At 39.6% G+C, this 24,999-nt stretch overlaps 1 protein-coding gene across 3 annotated transcripts in view; it reads right to left on the minus strand.

The window, feature by feature from the left end:
• The window catches only part of grik2 (glutamate receptor, ionotropic, kainate 2), a 229,747-nt gene that overhangs the window by 113,691 nt on the left and 91,057 nt on the right, over positions 1–24,999 (minus strand). For all 3 annotated transcript variants that reach the window (XM_046398440.1, XM_046398442.1, XM_046398441.1), the window contains 2 exons: positions 18,524–18,577; positions 14,781–14,954 (listed from right to left, as the gene is read on the minus strand). In XM_046398440.1, coding sequence (XP_046254396.1) covers positions 14,781–14,954; positions 18,524–18,577 — 228 coding nt within the window. The remainder of the gene's footprint in view (positions 1–14,780; positions 14,955–18,523; positions 18,578–24,999) is intronic.

Raw genomic sequence — 24,999 nt, forward strand, 5'->3', positions numbered from 1 at the left:
TGTCTAGGGCCGGTGTTAGATGGACCTTTTCATTGATATAACAAATTTCAGATTAAGAATTTAAGACTGGAAAATATCCACTTTCAAATACGACAAATCCAATTATACATGCTTTCACTGTCTGTAAACCTGTGTTCAATCTGACTTTACCACCACAGTGGTGGCTGTATCTCTGGAGAGCTCCACACATAATTCAAGTGAAGTATTACTCAACAGGCCATGAAGCTGGCTGTCTAAAAAGTGAGAATTAGAAGTGGTAATGACAGACCATAATAACAGCTCCATCCCATGTTAAAACCTCACTGTGACCTTGTTTATTGTGTATACAGCAGATAGAAGGTCCAGCTGCAATCCCTAAGGCCACAGAATGAGGAAGCAGCTATTTATCTGCTTAAGCAGCTTCAGTAAACCTGTGAGGGAACCTTTTGATAAGAGTGTCTCTGAATAGTTTAAAAAGGGAACATGCCGGCAGAAAACCTTGATTGCTTGAAATCTTTTTGATTTAAACATAAGAAAGCAGCAGCCTTTGGGCCTTGGTTTGAGCTCCCTTTGTATGCCTAAACATCTTCAGGCTGGAGTCTGAGTCATCCACACTGTTTGATCTGTCCCTGACAATGCACCACAGCTTGGGTAATAACGAGTGTGGCCTTTGTGGGTATTGATGACTCACTGATGGCTATGTTATTAACTGCATCAGGATAAAAAAAAATCTGAACTTTAGCTTGGCTTCTGATCACTTCACTGACTGCTGTATTTCCACAATCAGTGCTGTACACCTCATGTCCTCAGCCAGGAAACAAAACTAGACTATTGCTTTGGCAGTACAACCTAATTACTGTTGTCGAAGCTGCGCAGAGTGACTCTAAAGAGCCTGATAAGGCACAAGGCAGAGATGATTCAAAGGTCATCTTATTAATACCAAAGGGAGAATTTATGACTTTTACTCCAGTTTCAGCCAAACCTCAGTTCAGTTTCTAATAGCCTGGGTCACGGTGGACCTTGTATTAAGTAATACTGTTGTTAAGAGCTGAGACAGTGACAAGGAAACTAAGAATAATGGAAAAGTTGCAAACTTTGTTGGTTGCAAAGTTCTGTAGAGACATACAGTAGAAACATCATCAGCAGTATATATACACGTAATCATACAGTGGTATGTTCATATAGACTGATACATATGAGTGTGTGTATATTTGAGTGTACTCCTTTGTATGCATATTTATTTAAAGTTGGTGTTGATAAGTTAAATTTTGAAATAATCCAGCTGAGAAAATCACATCCCCCTCGCTTTAGATCTGCATGACACACTTTTAAAATACATGAATTTGCATCATCTGACTACACAAGTGACTTATATAAAGAAGGACAATGCTTCTGTAGCTCCTCCCACTGTACAAAAGTCAAGCTGGATACGAGCTATGTCATCTTGTACTGGTGACATCATTTGGAGCCAGAGTCTGCAGGCACTGCTCAGCTGTTAATCATGCTGTTTCACACCCCTTTTTATAACACCAAGTAACTAATTAAAACTAATTAAAACAGCTTTTCTTTTTTTTTCTCTCAAAGCATTTAAAATAATATCATTTTCAAAAAGGAGAACATGTATGACCTTCAAGTATTTTGAGAAATTCTTGCTAGCGAGAACAACAGAATAAGTAAAACCTGATAGAGAAACTTATCTGTGACATTCTGTGACAGACCAATGTGACAATATTGTGAGCTTACATAAGATACGTAATTCTATGTCATGCTACCAGTGATTTTATTGTCATAATTAGGTATTAGAATTGGCCCACTGTTTTATCTTTATTTTTGTCACAGTACACATGAAACCACTTTGTTATATGTTATTTTTCTCTGTCTCTTTTAGTAGTAATTCCTCATTTTCATAGAAATGACTGGCACTGCTGTGTTTCAGACGTTTCAGAAGTTTTTTTTTATTTATTTATTTTTTTTTTTTATTAAAGTTGAATGAAAAGTATAGTTAACATTACTTTAATCTTCATTTGGGTTGCCCTGTACATTGCCTGAACTCAGACTGAGTTCTATATCACAATGTCAAAATATCAAACATCCTTCCATTCTTTCAGTTCTTCTCAGTATCCTAATCATGGGGAACAATTTTCAAAGAATCATCAATATTGAAATTATACACAGTAATGGAGAAGTGAATTCATAATATATCCAGCTGCAGTCCTCCAATAAACTGTGTGCTGGGTATCTCTGCCACATTCTATTTGATGATGATTTGTGCCATTACACAAATATCAGACCTGTCTGTCTGCTGTGAAAGCACACTACAGACTGCCGTGCAATATGCTGTATTTGATCTTGCTCAAAATAACACAAATGAGTTTTAAGTCTTTAAGTGGAGCTTTGCTAATTAAAAAGACTCCTGCTCTGCCAGGCATACTAATGCCCAGGCCTTGAATGGACTGCAGACATGACAATGAGTGGAGCTTTGCCATATTGCTTTAGTAGCAGAATCCACTGTCCCGTGACTAAGACACACAGTCAGGAGGACTAATAGTCTTAACACTCAAGTGAATCTGATGAGTTTTTCCCAGCAAGCAGATAATGAGCAGGGAAAGGGATCTGCTCTGAGGACCCTCTGAGCACTACTTTGTATGTCTGCAAACTTTCTCAGCCTAGGCAGGATCAGGACGTACGCACTGCACTGCATTGCGATGACAGGAGTTTAGAATTGGCTGTAGGCTTTAATATGGCTGCCTGATAGAATCATAGTGAAACAATATATTGTAGTGTATAGAGGCAGTTGATATGCTGCCAACAGCGACCTAAAGCAAGTGTAAACATGGTGCTGCAGAGTACAGCAGCTATCGATCAGTTTCCAAAGCTCCCAAGAGGTTGCGGACCAGCAGACTGAAGGCTGGTTTGGTCTATCTGGCACAAAACCATTTAGTCAATATGTGAAGTGAACATATTTCTCAAATTTATTTCTCTCCCTAACAATCATGATGCACCACCAACACCACCACTCCTCCACCCTCTCCACTGCTGTAACCTCTGATCCACTGCGTGTAGCTTGCTGCATGCTGTCAGGAACATTGAACCATGGGTAACAGATCTAATGGCTCATGGCAATGACCAAGCTGAAAGCAGCTCATTACAGACTATGGTATGTCACTCCCATAACCGCTCTACAAGGGAAGTGAAAAGATGACCACTGGCGAGAAGGTCGCATTTTTCCCAGGATACCTGATCTGCTATTGAAAGCAAAGAGAGGGACAATATACATCGAACATTAGTGTTAAAATATTTAGCCGGATGAGCTGATTCATGGAACTATTAGCTATATAAGCATTTATAGACATTATAGAGATAGAGACTAACTCACTGTCTAGCATTTCTAGCCTCATATTGTCTACACTGGAAGGGAACCATCTAAGCATCTTTAACTCACTCTACACAGCTCTTAAACCCTTTACAGCCTTTTGAATACAATGTTTAACCCCATCCCCATGCTCTTACCTCAGCTTACAACAGTATCAAACAAGGCACTTAACACAACATGTGGATAGAAGACAATTAAAAGCTTCCGACTGACCAATTTTTTTTTTTTTTTTTCTGAGGAGACAAGCTTGAAAATGCCTTTTTAAACACAACATTAACATGTTCTAATCAGTTCAGCTTCACTGACACGAGCAAATTACAAATTAACAGCCAGCTTTATGAATGAGATTGTACTTTAAATTCCAATACCCTGTAGCTGTAAGGTAACTGGCAAAATTAAACTGGGGAACAGTTAATTCTGAATGTCTGGAGAGTTTTATAGATTTGTAATAAGAATATTTTGGGGTTTTGGACAACACAGGACAATTCAAATGTTAATTTAGGCTCACATTGTAAAGATTTAAGAATTTATTGAAAACTACTTTACAAAACAATCCAGTATCAAAATAATTCACATGTTGAGTGTGATTGTGAGTCAGTGCTGGCTTGTCTGTTTACAAATCCAGAGTAAGGGCATATTTTGTAGTGACCCATCCAAGAGGATGCCCATCTAGGTGGGAACGTGACAGCCAGACAGGTGGGAGTCATTAAAGCAGCTGTGGGTGCTGCTCCTGGAATGTATGGGCAACAGCACACTCAGTTTTTACTCACACAACACAAGAGAAACACAAAACTAACTCTCAAACATGGTCATTTCAGTTATGTTTTGGAAATAGTTGATGGTAATGTGATTTTTTTTTTCTCTTCTGAAAATGAATGGTGTGAAGAGTGAAAATTTAGCTGCTGTACATAATATAAATGTTACTGTTCCAAATCACTTGTATAAATAATATATAAATACTAATTGTAAATTCATTGCTGTGAAATAGATTTTAATGAATTAAATGCTCAAAGTCCATTGAGGCTTGTTTATAAAGCCAAAGGCAATAGGCAGTCCAGAGGTGCTCATCAATGTTTTATTACTTTATATCTGTGATGCAGCAGAAAGGTAGCGAGTCATGAATGTCTGAGTTCCTAACCAGCCGTATTTGTCAATAAAGGCTCACGCGCTTCCCACTTCTAAATAAGACATCGACTCTGCATGTCATGACTGTTACCATAAGGCATGTTGTGGTTCAGATGCTGCTGTTCCAAACCTGTCAAAGTCAGCTGAAAGTCAAGCAGTTTTCCTCTCGGAGAATTGGACTCAATTCCCCAATGTTTTTCAACGCAAACACAGGGGAAAAAAAATACTGCAGCTGCTTCTCATTGGCTCGTGAACTTATGGAAGAGGCAATTTCCCCTCCTCATCCTTGTTTCCACAGTCAAATTAATTCAGTGACCCTACAATAATATTGTATCCGGTGCTCTGAAGCTCAGAATTAAAATTTTACCTCTTATCTTTTCTCACACTGACAACATGGCTACAGAGGCCTGAGCTGAAGTCCTGTTTCAGTGTGCTCTCATCTGCCGCCCACTCCTGAAACCCTATCATGCTGCCATACTAACTGCAGAAATACACATCACATCACTCGAATAAGCGTTAAGGTTGGCAGATAACTGTGGTGATGGCCGTGCTTTAAACTGCTATTTAACTAAATCACAGACTTTGAGGTAGCCTGTAGCCAAAGTTGGTGAATGTGTATTCATTAATTGTTGGCCAACAGTGACATTTTCTTGTCTAAAAACTGTGCTTGTGTTTTGCTTGGGTCTTAAATCCAGATAGCAAAGCATAATGAATTCTTCATGAGTGTACAAAAATGTCACATACCTATAGAACAATTTTGGAAAGTCATTAACAATCAGCCTATTCAGTCATGTAGGTATGGGACGTGTTGCTCACTAACCATTCTCCCCAGTCCTCTCTGTTCTGATCTATTGACAAGAAATCTTAAATGGAAATAAACATCAGTTCCTCTACGAGCACACAGTCTATGGTACTATTTCTCAAACTTTGCTGGTTTGACAGGTACAATTTGATCATTTTGTTCCTTTGCTTGGTTGTTTTTTTGTTTTGTTTTTTTTAAAATAGATTTAAAAATGTGGAGCAAAATTACTATTAGTTTTCTCATCTTCAGATGACGAAGATGATGGCAGAAAGTCAGTGTTGTAGAGAATGATTTGCATCCCACAGTCCTCTGTCCCCATAGAAACCCCAATAGACATTAAGTGGCTCTCTGGGTGAACTCTGTGGTACCAGAGTCAATACTCTTTGTCCCCACCAGCACTGCCAAGCACTGCCGGTCTCTGCACATGTAACGCCAGCTGCCGGAATGTCCCAGCAACATTTTCCAGCCAAATTCCTTCTCCGGCATTTGGGCAATACTAAAGCCAGGTCCAAGTCTGTGAGCCAGAGAGGGAGAGACAGAGAGATGGCTTGATGCACACAGAGAAGCAGATGGAATAAACTAAGCTGAGAGAAGCCCCATCTAAGAGGCGGAGAAGGGCACGGTCCAACAGCACCATCCCAGAGCAGAGTGTGGGGTAGCAGCCAAAATGTGGAATAACCAAATATTAGTCTCCCCCCCCTAATGACAACTTCTTCAAATGGCTTGAACTCAAGAAAAAAGACTTGGAAAGCATTTCAAAGCCACAGCATCAGCCTCATCAGGGCATATCTCACAATGCAACATAAAAGCTGTGCATCTTGGATTTGAAAAGTCTCGCCTTGGAAAATGGCAAGACCATAGAGGAGAGCATGATCTGAGTATCAAACAGCCATGCACAGGCAGCCTGCCCTGTGAACCTGCCTGTGCATTCTGCTGTGTGCTTTGACAGCTCTGAGGTCAGCACCTGCAAACCGTTCTGCCCTTAAACCGGTCCAGGCCATGTTCCCCAGCGTGTTCTGCCACTCCGGGAGGTCTTAAGCAAGATAGCATGACTGACAGGTTGGAACAGGAACAGGCAGGATAGAGACGAAAAACCCGTCTATCAATCCCTCCACCAGTTCACTCATCTCTTTTTCTGCCAAGTCTCACACACACACACACACACACACACACACACACACACACACACACACTTACAGACAAACACACATCCAATCAATGGTAGTGGAGAGATAAAATGCTCTATAACAGTTTATATTGTCATGATGACTGCCAGAACAAAAGAAAATTCTATTAAACAAGAAGCAATGAAAACACCGGCAGGTGAACTTCCTGCATGTAATGACTGCTTATTGTATAAAACATAGCAATGTATCAGTTAGCATCAGTTTGTAAATATTAGTTTCAAATGGAAACAAAACACTGTTAATATATGTTGTTATGACAAGAGACTCTCATGATGAGAATGTATTTCTTTGTTCAGGCTCCTCGCGGGTGCAAATTTGTGTTCATCTTTGCATTGACTTTACACGCAGCTGTGGCTTCGGATCGAGTTTGGTCTCACCGGTTTAAATGACACTGTTCTCGGCTCAGTCCAGTTCTCTCAAATGCACTGAAATGAATTTTGGGAATCATTTTTGGTTGAAATGTTGCAACACTGAAGCATAATTGCAAAGCCACCCAGTAATCCCTTCTTTGCTCCGCTACAACTCATCTCTTTGTTTCATGAGCCGTTCACGAAGCAACCATTAAAACGCACTCTGAGAGAGTCCTCCATCGAGATATCAAAACTCGGCATGTCCTTGTGGAAACCAACTTTAATGTCCCACAAGCGCAGATCATAGACTTCTGATGTGGCTACACATCAAAAGGAAACCTTACCACTACTTCCTGGAAGACATCTGGCTTGTGCTTCTGCTCTTCCATTCATCTGTTGATCTCTGGAGCGATGACTTTCATTTAAACATGACGCCCCATACTCTGTTTCCTTCTCTCTCCCTCTCTGTGTTGTAGGAACATTGGGCACAATGTTCTATGAACAGCTAAATGGAAACAAATTATTTTCCACCCACAAGTTCCCCATAAAACAGCGGTCCCCAACCTTTTTTGCGCCACGGACTGGTTGAATATCACACCGTATTTTCACGGACCGGCCTTTACGATGTGGTGGATAAATACAACAAGAATAAAGACCGGTATGAAAACTGGAATATTTTTTAAATATAACAACAAACGTGAATCCAATGTGTACTTGCAACTTTATTAGCAGCGTCTTTATAACATCATGCAAACAACATAACATTAGTAACATCCTCTCTGCCCTCAACGCTCTGGTCGCTATGGTAACATTTAAACATGCCTTCAAAATAAATGAAAAATACAACTCACCATGACGCTGAATCAGTGGGAGCCCTGAGCCTGTTTCTTTGTAACGAGACGGTCCCATCCAGAGCCTTTCCCCTTTCCAGAAGTTTGTTTTTTTTTACTCATTTTTCTAGCTTGTTTATTTTTAGCGGTAACGTATCACGTGACCGAGTCAAGCGCTTTGACATGCGTCAAGAGTGAGTCATAGACGGATATAACGGTGGAAATCCAGTCATTTTTCAGAATAAAACATCATTCAGACTCAGATAATGAATAAAACGGAAATAATGTAAGTTACTTAGTCTTTCTGTGTGACCCGGTACCAAATGACCCACGGACCGATACAGGGCTGCGGCCCGGGGGTTGGGGGCCCCTGCCATAAACGATTAGATTCACGAGCCAGCTACATCAGCTACAAGTGTCCCAGGATAAGACAATGCTGGTGTCAATACAGTACAGAGTTTTGGTGTTAATATGCAAAGGTTTTTCCCTCCATGTTCCAACAGATCACTGCAGCTTCCATCTTCATCTCTGAATCGTGCTCTGACCTCTCCATTCTCTGACAGCCTGGGTTTCTAGAAGACATGTTTGGCCGTAAATGCAAAGGAGCATGCAAACCTGGGAGAGATGCATCAGCACCTATGGTTCACATACTGCTGCAAAATCCCCCATATGAATAAATGTGACCTCGTCTGACTCAGGCAGCAAGGTGGCTCAGCGGTTAGCGTTCTTGCCTCAAGGTGGGTGTCCTCTGGGTGCTCTCGTTTCCTCCATCGTAAAAATAAATTAAATAAATAATAAATAAATGAAATGAATCTGTTTGTGTTGGTAGCCGTGTTTTATTATGTGTTTCTAAGAATATGCTATCATAAATACTGTTAGTAACTTAAAGATCCCCACCCAACATATACTGAGAAATATACAAATAGCCTGCTTGGAACTAAAACATTTGTCTGATTATATAATAATATCAGGAAATATTTTAAGAGCCACCTTCTCCAACTCCAATAAAATCCTGAATATATGACTATGCAATTTTTAATTTTTTTTTTCATCTCACAAGTTTAACTGCAGGACACAACATGTCTCTGTAAAATCTTTCATGTTCTGCACCAGAGTTTTTATGCATTTCACACCATGGAAATATCAAGCTTCCACTGCAACACACAGTAAGACGGTTCACCTGGCTAACACGGGCTGTGAGCTGGTTCACACATTCACAAAGTGTGAAGCCTGAAATGCTCACAACCAGGCAGAGGATGCAGAAAATCTCAAACGGCTGCCTGAGAATCTATGGCGCACAGGGACATAGTTGTAGGACCCTGGTTGAAGCTGGCTGTGATTGGTCTTTGTCTTTGTTAAGGGGAGCGACTTAGCGAAAGGTCAATTATCTGACAAACTGGATATTATCACTGAACTGAAAGATAAGTTACATTTAGACCATAACTAAAAAAGGACTTACGCTGCAAAACGACGATGAATTAATATCTCATGTATGCATTTTGTGCAGAGCTAAAGTTAGTTTGTTATAAATGATCTTTAACGCTTGCTAAAAATGAATGAATAGATATAAAATACATAATTTACATAAACAGAAATGTAAGCAGATTTATTGGCAGCCACACAATAATTACAAAGTGCTAACACATTTTTTTTTTTTTTGCCTGGTAAGCCTTCAGGAGAGCTTCCTGCTATTTAATAACATATTTCTCAAATGACTCATCCTATCCTTTCCCAGTGTCCACCATATGCCTGTATGAGTGATGCTCAGATAATACGAATCCTGGAATATGTCTGATGTGTGTGTGTGTGTCACTTTTATAACTCTGTTTGGATCAGATTTTAAATGATATATGTCAAAAAGGAAATAGCTTTCCATCACTGGCCCATTTAAATGTACCCACAGGTATAGCATATTTATGGTAATATGGGAATAGAAATGATTCAGCAGTGATGCTGTGGCTCTGAATACCAACTTCTGTTTTGGAGCTGCAACAAACAAAGAAATGACCTTGATGACTTAAGGGTCAGCCGATTTGTTGGAACAAGGGTAAAAACATCACCTTCCGATTTATGACAAAGAGATAAATGTAGAAATTACAGTCATGTCTCAGTGTTTTTTTTTTTTTTTTTTGGTTTAAACCTGTTTCAATTTTGCAGGGCACACAATGAACCAGACAGCAGCTTAAGCAATTAACAAGGAGAGACATTATGGTAATGAGAGCATGAAGCTTGTAAGGTCAGCCTCGTCGTGCATGTTAAGCCACGACTCAGGGCAGGGATTCTCTGCCACCAGATTAATGGAAGGCAGCACAAAGGAATGAGCTGCATAATTAGTTTACCTGGTTTGTCACACACACAGACATATTTTTGATATTTCTGGATCACATTACATATTCTACCACAGAGGCTTTTTTTTCAAAGAGCGTTGAGTTGAAAATATCGGAACTTTTCTTGTCATTTTCATTTGTTTTTCAGCAATAAATTGCATATTGAGAGACTCGTAACCAATTTTCTGTTAAGCAAGAAAAATGGAGGAGAAGCTTTTTCTGGCCGTGTCTGTCTATCATGAGCTTTATCATACATAACTATCATAACGGAGACGGTGCTGGTGAGCGTTGTGCTTTTATCATCCTGTGAGTTATAAGATTGTTCTTCTGTGTGCCCTCTTTCAACCACCAAGCTAATGTCAAGCAAAAACAACGTGAAGCATTTTGCTCTTGTTTTTTTTTTTTTCTCTTATTGCACAATTGCTTCGTCCCAGAAATCCCCTGCAACATGTCAGCATTTTTTCTCTCAGAAATAAAATAATAGATATAAGATTAAGGTGGGACGTTAATAAGACAAAAACATGAAAATAGACATGATCATGAAGATGTCATAATTAAACATAAATAGCTCACCGTTTTTAATTTGTCATTTTGTTATGCTGTACCAGAGTGACATCTCGTGGTTTTCAGTACTGTGGTAGAAAGTATGTGATTTTTTTTAGCATATTTTGACCCATTGATTAGTATAAACTTAGCTCATTCGTACTCTAAATTAATTTAATAAATTACAATCAGTGAAGCAAAAAATTACACAACATCAGACATTGAGCTCATTTGAAAGATCTTACATATTTCTTCTCCTTCACATACTCCTTTAGAGATTACACAAACTGATATTGTTGATGTTGTGTATGTTGTGTTATTGAGCCCAAGAGTGAGCACTCCTAAGGTTCCATTTTATTGATTTTTTTAAAAAATTGGCCATGAACTGCGGTATGTTTTAAAAATTCCAAAATTTTGGAATTTGTGGGCACTGTTGGGTTGTTGTATACAAATCAAGTTAGTTTCACATTCTTTGGCTTGCTACACACTTACCATTGATGCTACTACTGAGCTTGCAGTGCAACCTGTGCAAGCACTTAGCAAGTAAAACCTGACTTAGACACATAAAGACGGGAATTCACAGATATATAAAGTGCTTATCTCACCAGTTAACTACAAGGATTACCAGAGAGTGAGAGAGTTTATTTGCACATTCTTGCAGAAATTTTAGTGACTGGCTACAGACCATGTCCAAAATCACTCACTATTTACGGCCAAGTACAGTATAATTGTCACCATTTCAATATGCTGTGTGTAAATATTCCTGCCATGTTTTCTGTTAAAATGAGCTACTTCTCTTATATATGGAGTAGTTAACGAGGTGAATCAGATTTCAGACATACTATACTTGGGGCTCTCTGGATCAGTATCTATCCAATTTAATGCATTTATACCACCAATTTTTGTCATATGACTGAGTAACACATCCACATCAGAGTGCCTTGGCAGTCAAGTGGGCACTGTGTGGGACACTGTCATACAGCCGGTTTGATTCTAGCTGCCAACCTCTGTCGTATGTCATACCCTCTCTGTCTCCCCAACTTCTTTTCTGCATTTGTCTCTGCTGTCATGCCGTGTTGAATGTTGGTTGGGTCTTGTCCTTTGGTTTCTAGTCCTCATGTCATATTTCATGTGTGTCCTGTCTTGTGTATTAGTTTCCATGTGTACTATGTTCCAGGTTTTTGTCATATCCTGTTTTATTTTGAAAACGTCACTTCCCCTGTGTGTCTCTGTTTCATGTAGCTTTGCTTTGGCTTTCCTGATTGCTTTCTCCTCCCTAATGTGTTTCACCTGTGTCTTGTTATGTTGTCTATTTAGTCCTCGTCTTCCCAGTCACTGTCGTCAGTTTGTTGTCGTGTCGGATATTGTAATGTCATTGTCTCGTCCTCATGCCTGGAAGCGGTTTCTTTTGTCATGCCTTGTTTTTGTCCCCAGAAGTCTGTGATCACATGCCTTTTTGAGTTTTGTTACATTAAAAGACTGTTATTTTGTACCTCTGCCTCTCTTTGTGAGACTGCATCTGGGGTTCAGCCCTCTGCTCCAGTGATGCTAGCCTGACATGTGCTGTACCGTGGTGAATGGTTTTTTAAAAGCAACAATCCATTTTCAACTCAACTCTATTTTTGCCTCAAATTGCCAATGGGACTGTAAAAATAAATAAATGAATAAAAGTGAATGCCACATAGAAAGGACAGATATTGCTTATCTGGGTTTCCATTATCCAGATATGAGATATAAGCACCAGAAGTCCCTAAACATTGGCAATGATGTGCAATAATCCATACTGTTCAAACCAAAAAATTCTACTACTAAATGTGGAAAAATGAGTGGAGGAGTAGTGAGAGAAAGTGGACTTTCCCTTCAGTGCAATCTGTCACCATCTGCAAATCCATAAGTTACAGCACATCAGCAGTTCGCTACTTAAGCACAGAAAACCGTAAATACAGCACACGGATGAAGCCCTTAATCAAACGTTTACGGAACCTTTCACCATGTCAATATGCATTAGCTGCTGACTGATTGCCATTTGTCTAATTAATCAATCCCCCACCTTCAAACTCATATGCCATTAATTCACTGATGAGCAGGGTCACCGCACACTCCTCACACACATAAATCTCTGCTTGTCACTGATCCAAAAATAACCACCCAGCCCTGCTTGCCTGATGACTCTCTACAGAGAGACTAAAAGAGATGAATATAAACACAACGATGATGGAAAAGATCTTTTATTGTCCCTCGTTTCTCCTTCTTTATATAGATGTAAGACATCAAATTGACTATAGGACTCGATGTAGCAGCTGGTGCCGGAAGCTAGTAGCTATAAAGGCACTCTCTCAGCTTTTTGTGTTTTGAAAAGGTACAGTTATTACACACACAGTCCATTTCAGGTCTCAAGTGGGAAACAGTATTGATTTATCCACAAATCCAACAAAAGGGGCTTAAAGTGAGTAACACCCACTCTCCAATATCAATCCAGAAACATGACTCAGCAAGATCTGGCTCTTTTAGGGGGGAAAAAAGGGAATCTGTTCCCCAGAGGTAAGCCACCGTTTCCATTCAGCAGTCAACATGTTGCTGCTGCAGCCGCCAGTGCTTTCCAACTGGAATCAGACCAAGCGGATACATCAGGCCTCACGTTTAACATCTCAACAGTCATCCTGGGAATAAAACACAAGGACTCACTTCTGCCTTCCCTTCACCCACTCTCTGTCCTTCTTCTTCTTCTTCTCTTTTTCATTCAACACCCCCCCCCATCTCATTTCCCTTCTCTCCTGCGTTACTGTATTTTCCTTCCCATTCCTCGTCTCTGGTGGGTTGACTTTTCTTGGCAGGATTCCCAGATAAGAGTGCTATGAAAGCAGTGTGGAGGAACAGTTATTACAGGCAGTGTGCTCTGATCAGAGAAGTTTCAGATCACAGTAACAGAGACCCGAGGCTCACAACTCATGGCAACAATGTATTCCATTTGACTCCCTCGGAATGACTGGGAAGTTATAGTAAGGGAAACCACAACACATCCACCTAACAAGTCTATTATGTCCAGAACAATGTTTGTTCTTCAGTGACTTTATGGCTGTAAATACCAGCAAAACAGAAGAATAGAGCACTTGGAAATGCACAAACTTTTTTGGTAAATTGTCCCATTTGTCAAGAAATGTGACGTGAGGTGATGTTGGTAACATTTTTTTCAGCAGGCTTTACAGGCCTGCAGCAGCAGAAGGCTCCGACCAGCTGACACTGCCAACATTTTCTGAAACATCTCTGGAGATTTTTGCCATCTCAGAGGACTGTGAGTTCTACAAACCCAGAGGGCACACAGTCAACAATACATGAGCCCTTCCATCTTTTAATGCTCCAATTCTGTGGGTTTTTTTTTTCTTGCATGTTTACCCCTTATGTCCACTGGATGCAGCTGCAGCCATGTTGAGGAATCGCATCTCTGTTATGGATTATTAGGAGTTGTTTCACTAGCACAATTTTGTTTTAAAACACCTGTCTGCATCTCATCCATGAATTATCCAGCAATAGAGACTATGTGGCTGTACTTTAGTGTAATCATTTTACAGTATCAAGAGCTGGAATGTGATGCGGCTGCATCCAGGTGACATTATTGGTTAGTGATTGTAAAGTCAGGCGTCTTGATTTTGTCCTGTTTCTAACCGCTTTCATTGTTTGTGATATCTGCACTCCAGCCATCAGCTTTGTGGCCAGGCCTGACTGAAGTGCAGAAGTGCAACCTGACTTCAGTAACTTCAACAAACTTTGCTTGTAAAGCTTATGAAGTGTCTACTTAGGAACTAGTTGTGTGTCAGTTCATAGCTCAGGGTTCATTTATGACAAGCTGGCATGAACACAATATGGGCCATAACTAAAATGCAACAATCTGTCATGTTTTTTCAGTCATACAGATCCAACTATAGATGTGAAAGTAACCTGAGAAGACAAACATGGATCATTGGAGCAAATGGATGGCACTGGTGTATATCCTCTCATCAGTATATTTAATTGACCAATGTGGCAACACCTCCATGACACTAAGCAGATGAATGCCATGCCATGAAAACTCCATCCATCCATTTTCTATACCGCTTATCTGTAAGGGTCGCAGGGGTCATGAAAACTCATCTCTGTCAATGTGTTCATTGAATCCAAGAGTTTGAGACTAAATGACTGTAGCTGCAGATTAACTGGAGGACAAGATGAAAGACAGTGGGACTAATTTATTCACAACTCATTCATCCGTTTCATTCAAGAGACTCACGGTCATGAAGCCGTCCAGTAGACCAGAGTCAGGTTTGGGTGGAGCCTGAAGTCGCTCCATGGACCACTTCTCGATAATGGAGGCCACCTGGCTGTTTTCTGTGTTGAGGATCCTGAAACCCGTCATGTTCACACCACTGTATCGGTAAGGTTCCACGTCCAGCGCAAACAGATCCTAGAAAGGAAAATACATGTGAGATAAGCGAAACAGACTTTGAAGAGCCCTGCCATTCAAAGTTACTTAGAAGATAGACAGCATCTGGCTTCCTATAACCTTTGACAGACTGAGGCTGGCAACTCCCTTCTGGTTCCATCTTTGTGCTAATTGATAATGACCTTGGCTGAACTCTATTCTGTATATGATTGCAGAGTGGGGTACAGAAAAGGGTTCTTGAAGTCTCTGTCTTGCCATTGGAGACTGGAGCTTATATGGAGTCATCGGTGCAAGAGGTGAACAACTGCACACGTAGTTCTTTGATAGCAAAAAGATCACCAGCCCTTTAGACATATAAACGTACGGAGAGAATCCAACTGTGACTAAAACATCTAGTAATTGAGCTTAAAATTATGTTCCTCCTCCACTAACACCAAGTTTAAGTTAAACATTGCACTTTGCGTGTTAAAATATTAAGAAGTTCAGATTCCAGATCAGTTTTTCACTACACTATTTAACTTCTAAAGTAATTCTGCAGAAAGATAGTTGATTGGTGAGGCTCATCCCACAGCTGTCAAATACGGATGCTTTGAGTTGAGCTCAAGCCACCAACACAAAATGCAAAATTAACTGAACTGCTGCAGAGTGTTGTTTCTTGTTCACAAAGTGACAAATCTCAAATTCAAATACTGAGGGTCATGGGTATCACAGTATTTAGAGCTATTGACTATAACGAACGGACAGAATAAACGCGAGTTGAAATTGAAAGTTGAAAACTAACGGCCATTACATACACTTGTAATGCTGTTAAATTACCCTGGAGATTGTGTTTATGAAAGTTTGAAATGGGAATTTGCACTGAGGTTTGTACTGAGGTCTCTTTGAATTTCTTTTTCCCAATAGCATTGCTGTATAAGATTTTGATTACGGCATCACATAGGTTAATATTAGGTAATGGTTATGTATGCGCAACATACAGAAAACAACATGCATAACGTCAAAAGTCAGCTTTGATGGTATTGGTAGGTACTTGGAATTTTGGACAGAGACAGGCTAGTTGCTTCCCACTGTTTCCAGTCTTCCCTCCAGCTCTGCATGGAACACACAGAGATTGATATCCATCCTTTCATCTTACTCTCAAGAGAAGCAATGAGCATATATTTGTGTAATAAATAAAATAAAATAAAATGAAATCTACCAAAACGCAGTACATACAACATGACAGCAGCGAGCCTTATCAAAATCTTTCACAAAAAGCCAGGAAGTGAAGGGTAAAGAAAAATCTGGCAGCAAAATGGCTGCCATATGTGGCCCCAGTATGACTGGGTTGTTCACTCTGCTGGGAGAATTAGGCTGTCAGCACTGGACTGTCTGCCAAACACAACAGTGGAAAATGACAAGACACCCCTCTGTCTGTTCTTACTGCACTTCCCCTGCCTCATTCATGTTTGTATTTTACTTTTCATCTTCTTCAAAACACCAGAGGGTTATTTAATTATCTCACGTAAATTGTGCCATGCCGAATTGCTGCAGAAAAGAAATTTGAATGCACAGATGTCTCATTCTGAACCAAAAATTATCCCTTTTATCCAGAGTGATGATAAGCACAGACAGTTGAAAACCTGAATTATTCCATTTTCAATGAAACTTAACTTTAAGAAAGTAAAGGTCAAGGGGAAGGTGGAACATACAGAGAAAGAGACATTGTTCTGATCCGAGGCAAGAAACCTCTTCAGGATGAGAGTGGGACAGAGACTTCAGACAAATCTTTGACCTGGAACATGGACTAAGAGCATGTTCACAGTTTAGATGCCCACTAGTGTATATACATATATGTTGCGTTTTGCATTTTATTCTAAAAACAGTGGGGTCTTGAGAACCAAAGACAAACTCCCTTATACAGTCACATAGTCCTGCCTTTCAGATTTTGGTGAAAAATTGACAGTACATAATAACGTATTCTTCTGTCTCATCTTCTTTATTCTATGAAAATTACTGATGTTTTACTTTTATGCCTTTCGTCCATCCATTCTCTATACCACTTATTCGTCAGGGTCGCAGGGGGGCTGGACCCTATCCCAGCTGACTACAGAAGAGGCAGTCAATCGCAGGGTTGACACACAAAGACAGACAACCACACACGCACACAGTCACAATTGGGGCAATGAAGAGCAATGAATTAACCTAATGTGTATGTTTTTGGGACTGTGGGAGAAAGCGAGTGTACCACAAAGGCACAGGGAGAACATGCAATCTCTGCACCGAAGGAACCAGGATTCGAACCTGGAACCCTCTTGCTATGAGGCGACAGTGCTAACCACTGCACCACATTTCCTCTTCATGCCTTTCAGTCAGTGGTAAAAAAAAAAATAAGTCACCAAACATGGTGTAACACCAGCAATATTGTGTTTTGGTGTTGAAACACTTTGTACCTTTTGAAAGTCGCTCATGCTGCATGAAGCCAAAAATGTTCGAGATCCATTTGTAAAATTAAGCTGATCTTCAACATAGGTTCCATATTGTTTTGTCCCATGCAGCACGGCACTAGAGACCTTCAGCCGAGTCAACTTCAATTCAACTCAATTTTATTTAAATAGCACCTTTTACAATCAAAATTGTCTCTAGGTGCTTTACAGAAACCCAGAGCCTGAACCCCCGAGCAAGCAGACAGTGGCAAGGAAAAACTCCCTTTTAACAGGAAGAAACCTTGAGCAGGACCCAGCTCACAAGGGAGAACCATCCTGCTGATAGTCGGCTGGGTGAAGGGGGGGAAGAAGAGGTAGACAGGACAGAGAGGATGAAAGAGAGAGAGAGAGAGAGAGATAGAGAGAGAGAGAGAGAATTTCTGGTTTAGGCTTCTGGTTTAGGCCTCCACTAATTTGGGTGGTTATAAAATGATTTTAACAGGCAAAAATGTTCTCTATATCAAAAGCTTCAAAGACTCTCTTTCCTGGGGTTTGCTATGACAATGGAGGTCCAAAACTGTACAAACTCATAAAGTACAGACAATATTAAATAAAAAGTTCAAAATTGTGCAATATGTGAAAGTTAACCAGTCTGAAGCATTAAGATTAGCACTGATTTCTTGTTTCTACACTGTGTTAATCCAAACATCAGATCACATGGTCATATTCTGTTATGTTGCTTTGTTAGCACAAAGACATCTTGGTCCTCCCTATAAGCTTGTGTCATGTGTTTATGATCAAGTTGATTTTTAAGTTAAATTTAACTGTTGTTAATAATTCTGAATAGGAGCACAAACAAGAAAATATAGAAATTAGAAGAATATCATTAAGATTTAGAAAAGGAAGAAGACCAGAACAAAGAAGTGGAAGCAGAAAAAGCAAAAAGAAGTTATGTTATCTTTATGTAGCTATGCTATTATTTTCCTTGGCTCTTGAGAACACATTAAAGGGAAAAAAAGAATGATCCAAGGGAATAAATATTAAATTAATAGCTGAGAAAATGAAGATTGAAGAGTGGTGTCATCTCATTTTTTGGGCATGGAACAAATCTTCATGGGGATATGTAGCTCTGAGTTAGACCTGATGACAAAGCGACTGTGCAGCAGAGCTCCTTTCTCTACTTACCAGTGTGGTGAAGATATAGTGATAATACTCTGTCATCATCCCCATGGCGAGAGCCTAAGAAAGAAAGTGACAGACGGAGAGGGAGCGAGAGAGAGCGAGAGAGAGAGACAGACAGAGACAGACAGACAGACAGAGAGAGAGAGAGAATTTAGGGGAGGGAGAGATTTATAAATGAATAGGGAGGCAGATACAATATTTTGTCATATTTTGCACATGCACACACATGCATTTGCTTGTTTATGTGGCTATTTTACTGCCTGTATTACCATGTAATGTGAAGAGGCATATATTCTGCTACACTGCTGCAGCCATGAGCCCAGAGATAAGAAAAACACACCCACCAAAAAGAAAAACGGCTAAATAAAGCAAAAAACAGAGTTCAGTCATATTTGCCATATGTAGGGAAATATAGAGAATAATGCTTGAATCTACGGATGTGGAACATGTTTTAAAATGTGCAAACTGAAACACATATAAGGAAATAAGTACTGTATATCCACACTAAAGTTGTTGTGGGAGAATGTTTAGAAGCTGCTGTGTATTTCAATTGGCCATAGTGAGATTTTGGAAAAACAAAAACAGCTAGTGAGGTGTGATACTTATGCTGCTGATTTGGATGTGTGAAAATACAAACATGGTGCATAATATGATCCAGTGCTGGCTCTGTGTGCGGAACAGACTTTGTTGGCACTGTTGACCAGGAAAGGTGCAAGCAGCTGGTCCGCATTTCTCAATAACAGAGGAGTATATCGTGCTCCAAGAGACAGTGCTGTGAATGTGCCAGGCTTTGTGCTTTGCGTTATTTCAGCACAAAAGGGTATGTTCTTAAACATTTACATCCAGTGTCAAAGCAGGAAGTAGTTCATCCTTTATGTAGGCAAACAGAAAGTAAGGGTGTGGAGGTCAGGTGGTGAATGGGGGTCATTTTTTACACTCAATATTCATATGGGAAACAAGAGTTCAAGTCTCATTATGGATGTGCAATTAACATTAGCCGTGTTATTAACCATAACCATGATCTTTATGATAACTATCTACCATCTGCAGGTATTGTAGAAAGTGAGGCTTGCTGGCAATGACCAGTGAACATATGTTAGGGTTTTACAGAACTGTCCCATTTCAACATTTCAACACACTGTATTATTGTTGTATTGGGACAGGTGTAGTTAATGATATACTAATCAAAAACATTACATGTCAGCATTTCAAAGTCTGATGACATGGTATGGTGGATTGTCTTCTACAGTTGGGAAATGACTTCCTGTCCCCAGTTACTACATCTAGGTATCAATTTTACACTGGCGTTGATATGATTTTGATAATGTTTTGTTTTAATGATTTGAAAACTATCCAACTCCATAGTTCTTTGACTTTGTTGACAAATAATATCTTGTATTAAGAATCTCAGAAGTTGTCTAGCAACGTGTATCCATTCCAGAACTAACTAAAATTAGAAAATAAAAAAGATTTATGTCAGGAAATGACATAAATCTTGAAAAAAGGTTACTGGGGTTCCGCACCCGACAGTACAAGAGTGTAAGTAAGATGGCGGCAGGTGATAGAGAAAGGTGTCATTACCAACAGCGATTTTCATGATGAAGATTAGACTGAGCCTTAGTCCATGTTCCAACCTTCATATAGGTATGAGCATTTGGGAACCAAACCAATAACATCAAGCAACTACAATGGGTTTTGTTCATAAGTTTTCTGAGTTCATATGTCAGGATTTCAGACCTGTGGTTCTCATTTCCCAAACACTGCAGATTCCCAGCAGATTTTGTTGAAATGCTGCTACTTCACAATAAAAGGAGCAAGCTGAGGTGGTTGGGACCTCTGCTTTGGATGTTCCCCGCTAACCCTATCCCCTGGGAGGTAATCCAGATATCTCCAACTGGGAGACCAATAACATGCAGCAGGGATTATCCATCCCATGTGGCCTGCAAACACCTTACTATCTCACATGAAGATAAGGTTGAAGAGATGGACATCAAAACTACCTTGGTTTTCCACAAGCAGCAAAACATGAAGATGGAGATTTGCTTTGTAAGTGTGACATACAGCTGTATCGCTCATTGCTGTTTTAAATGATCTCATAACTTCATTGAACCAGAATCATATAAACTGAATCTGAGCAGACAGGGAATCCCAGCTAATGGTCAAACAATATTCTGCTCTGTTGCAGCTCAATTTTTCCATTTCAGGTTGATTAAATCAGTGTAATTTTGCATAATATTCTGACTGCTGCCCTGTTCATGTTACGTATGAGTCAGAGTTTTTTTCATCTGTGATTGCTGCCCATCTCACCAAGCAACTACAGCAACTTCAACATCAGGGATATGTATTAATCATCCACACAATTGCCAAGGCAATCAGTCTCTAAAAATGCACCTCTGAGATGAGATTCTAAAGCAGGGGCACCTCGTTCTGTATTATTCTATTATCATCTAGACTATGTGTGTGTTCTGGCTGTGTGCCACCCCATTCCAGCTGCATGATGCTATATGGTAGAGTCAGAGTCGTGCCTGCCGTGCTGAGACTCACTAAACCAATATGAATCACATATTAGGACAGTGTGAAGAGGATGATTAGACAGGAAGGAAGGGATGGGCAAGGAAGCGATAATTGATGCTGCTATCAGGTAGGAGAGCATGAGAGTGGCATAACTTTTTCCAGCAAGCATGAGAAGAACTGAGAGGTACTGCTTCCTGGATCTTGTGATGACATATTTTCCAAATTTTTTTAATATCACTTATGGGCAATGAAAACAAATCAACAGAATAATACAGTTATCAAAGCGGTTTAATTCTAAAACGCAGCAATGCATATTTCAGAGCACACCCTGTAGTCCAGGGAGACAATTTTCTGATCTTTTCTGATCAGCTGGCAGTATGTGAGCCAACAAAATCCGTGGTCAACAGCTGGACACGAGAAGCCTTCTCTTGTCTGTTGTGTATGAAATTCAAGACCTATTGTTTTAAGTATTAAATTATTAATAATTGTGGATTTAGTTGATATATTGATTGTAAATTAGGCCTTTTTAGCATTTCTAAACTGATGGGATTATATTTTTAACACAGTTGATCTCAGTGAAAAAGTCTCAAATATCAGTGCAGGTAGGTCTAGTTTGATTGCAATTATTCTGAGCAACACCCAGTGAACATTAAATGATTTGAATGCTATTTTCTTTTTTTATTATTGTAACAGGTTTGCTAAAGCTGTTTAATAACCAAAATGTTTTAAATGTATGTCCATGTATGACATTTTCTCTTTAATGTTGATTCTAATTACAGGTATATACATATATATATGTTTTTTTCTTTTAGGTTTTGCATTTAAAAACAGTTTCTCCTGCTAGCCATAGTTTTTGGATTTTAGATAAGATATTTCCTCTTATGTGTTGTTTGTTTCTCTGAATGTCTCTATGTTTTCTCACCTGTTTTTTAGTGTCACCTGTGTTTCATTAATTAATTAGCATCTTCTGTATTTAGTGTTTATTTAGCATCAGTATTCAGGTCATCTGCTGCTTCTGTCTCATCAGCATTCGTGCCTCTGTTTTTTTCTTTATCTTCTACATCCTCAGTTTTTGTTGCCTGTAGCCTGTTTTGTTTGACTGGAATCAACTTTTTGTTATGAGAGCTCACTGGTGTTCTGCATAACCTGAATGTCTTGTTGTCCATATTGCTTCTACAGTATTTTATGAATAAAGGCTTGGGTGACAGCTGATGAAGAGTACTTAAAATCTTAACTTATTGGTGTGTCACGTAATGAGAATATCAGAGCAAGACAGTTAAGTCTTTCATTACCTCCCATTAGCAGGGTTTCTCTCTGACATTATTAATGAAAGGAGTCCTTGACCTTCCCCAGCAATCTAACACTTGAGCATTGATTAAAAACTGCAGGAGAGTGACAGCATGCTAAGGGTAAATCATGTTGTCTTTAATATTTGATATATCATGTATGCAGAATAAATATGAATGCTTCTTAATTGAGTTAACTCCATGCAAAGTTCATTTACATCAAATTACATTCTTGGGCAGCATGGAAAAGACACTGTGTTGAAATTAGAAAAGAGACCTAAAGTGTAACGTACAAGCCAGGGGTGTCGCCAAGCTTCAACCAAAAAGTAGTAATGACCAACAAATGCATGAATCGTCACTCTTCCTTTTTGAAGTGGCTGCAAAGAATTTCCCTAAGCTGGCAGTATATTTTAACTGGATCAACTGGTCCTGTGAATCAGGGCAAATACAAAAAAATATTGCAAGGCAACACAAAACACGCCCTTTACTATCAAAAATAGGCTAACCTTCACTGGCTCTTCACAGTATGAACACAAGCAATATATATTTTTGGAACATATGTGAAATACTCAATTCTCCAGTTGTTTTTGACATAGTTTAGCCTCCCAGCAACATAATGTTGAGAGGCATAAGAAATCACAATTTTCCCATTTTTTTCTTGTGCACGTCACTTATAATTTGACTATTCATAACGAGCACTTAAATGCACCAGCGTGTCAGTTTGACATATTTATGCACAGCACAATCAGTTGAGTATAATCTGTCCAATGTGACGCTGGCCATTAAGTACAATGTAGAAACATTTATATTTGTGTGAGTAATTTCAAGCCCGTTATCTCAACATCAAAATATCAAACTATCATCTTGTGATCATCCTGTCAACACAGCAAAGCGCATTCTGAGATTAATAAACATTGCTGTTCTGTGATCTCAATGTAAATATGTCATTATCACAGGATAAAAGGCTTTTGTATTTCATGGTCCACACAAGAGTATTCCATCATGGGGAAAATGTCACATAAAAGGACAGATCACAATTAACAGGAACACAATGTGGGCAGAAATATTTCTTATTCAAGAATATTAAGATTAAGATGATTACTTAAAATAGACAGTAATTTACTTATGATCACAAGTAAACAGTTTATTATCGTGGGCTGATGAGTTGAGTCCTAATTTAGACCCAATTAGCTTAAAAACTATTCTAACAGATGTGTTTTAAGAAGCATAAATATAAAATATGAAATTGACAATAAAATCTGACGACAAACAAACAACAACAAAAAAATTATAAAAAACGAAAATGAAAAAGCTGCAGTTTGGAGCGTGAATGTGTTTTCACCAGGGAATGTGCAATAGTTCACAGTATGCAGTCTAAGAATATTTAAAATGTTAAGCAAGTTAATAATACAGAAGGGATTTAATCCAAGATGTGTTACAACAATGTGTTAAAGTAAAGCATTGAGGCAGAAGGCATAGACCATATGTGTATATGTGGTATCTCTAGGGTCTAGGGGAGGGACGAGAGTCAGCGGGTCTGGCCTCGTGGATGAACCCAGCTTTAGTCAGGAAAAAGTTCTTGTGTGCCAGCTTTGCTTTTTTTACACTGCACCAAACAACACCACAGATATCAGTCTGCCACAGTGTGTGATTTTAGATAGCAATCTTGTGTCCCATCCTACCATCTCACCCTTTTTATACAGACATCGATCCAGCTCTGTTACTGCCTCCACTGTCAGCTTAAAGGCTGAACAATAATGCCCCCCACTTCCTTGTTTGGAGATTTTCTATAGAATGGCAAGATGTAATAATGGTGCAGAATTCCAGCCTTGATGAGGATGTCAGCTTTGCGGGGATTCTGCCTCTAGAAATGCATGTTGACAGTTGTCTCCAGGATGACAAGAGTTGTTGCTGTGGTAGAGCCGGAGGGGGCTGCTGAGGTGCGTAGTTGTGGAAAGGCCCCCTCCTCTTGGCTGGAGCTGGTGAATGGAATTACAGGAATGGCATCACGGGCATTCAAAATGATGGTTGAACTCATTCAGTTCATTGGCCTGGTGCAAGTTGTTAATGGCGTGGGGGCTTGAGGTCCAGACAAAGTCTGTGGTTGAGAATTGGCGTTGAATTTTCTCCGCATACAGTTGTTTAGCTTCTCTCACCACCTTAATAAACCTGCTCTTTGACTCTCTATACTTCACAGCCTCACAGAAGCTGATGTAGGATATCACATCCTCGGTGAACTCATTCAGACTGTTGGTAACAGTCCTGGAAACATCCCAGTCAGTACAGGTCATCCATAGCCTCACTGCTCCACTGCTTTAATTTCTGCCTGTATGCAGGAATCAGGTGGACCATGAGGTGGTCAGAGTGACATAGTGCAGCATGCACAATGGCTTGATAAGACATGGCTTATCTCAGATTGAGTGTAGTATAACACTGTTAAACAGGCATTTAATACACTGATTCTATCTGGGAACTTTACTGCTGAGATTTCATGTGTTAATGTTGAGACGACAGTAACCAGGGGGGTCAGAGTTCATCCACTGAACACACTGTCTGGTCAGCCAAAGTGCACTGTGCCTTGACAAATTGGCCCGAGGTGGAATGCAAATACCAACCAGTATGAATAATAGGCAGTAAAAGGATTTATAGTTGATGAAAACTGACTCCAGGTCAGGCGAA

The sequence above is a fragment of the Scatophagus argus genome, chromosome 9 (genome assembly GCF_020382885.2).
Source record: "Scatophagus argus isolate fScaArg1 chromosome 9, fScaArg1.pri, whole genome shotgun sequence".
Lineage (NCBI taxonomy): Eukaryota > Metazoa > Chordata > Actinopteri > Scatophagidae > Scatophagus > Scatophagus argus.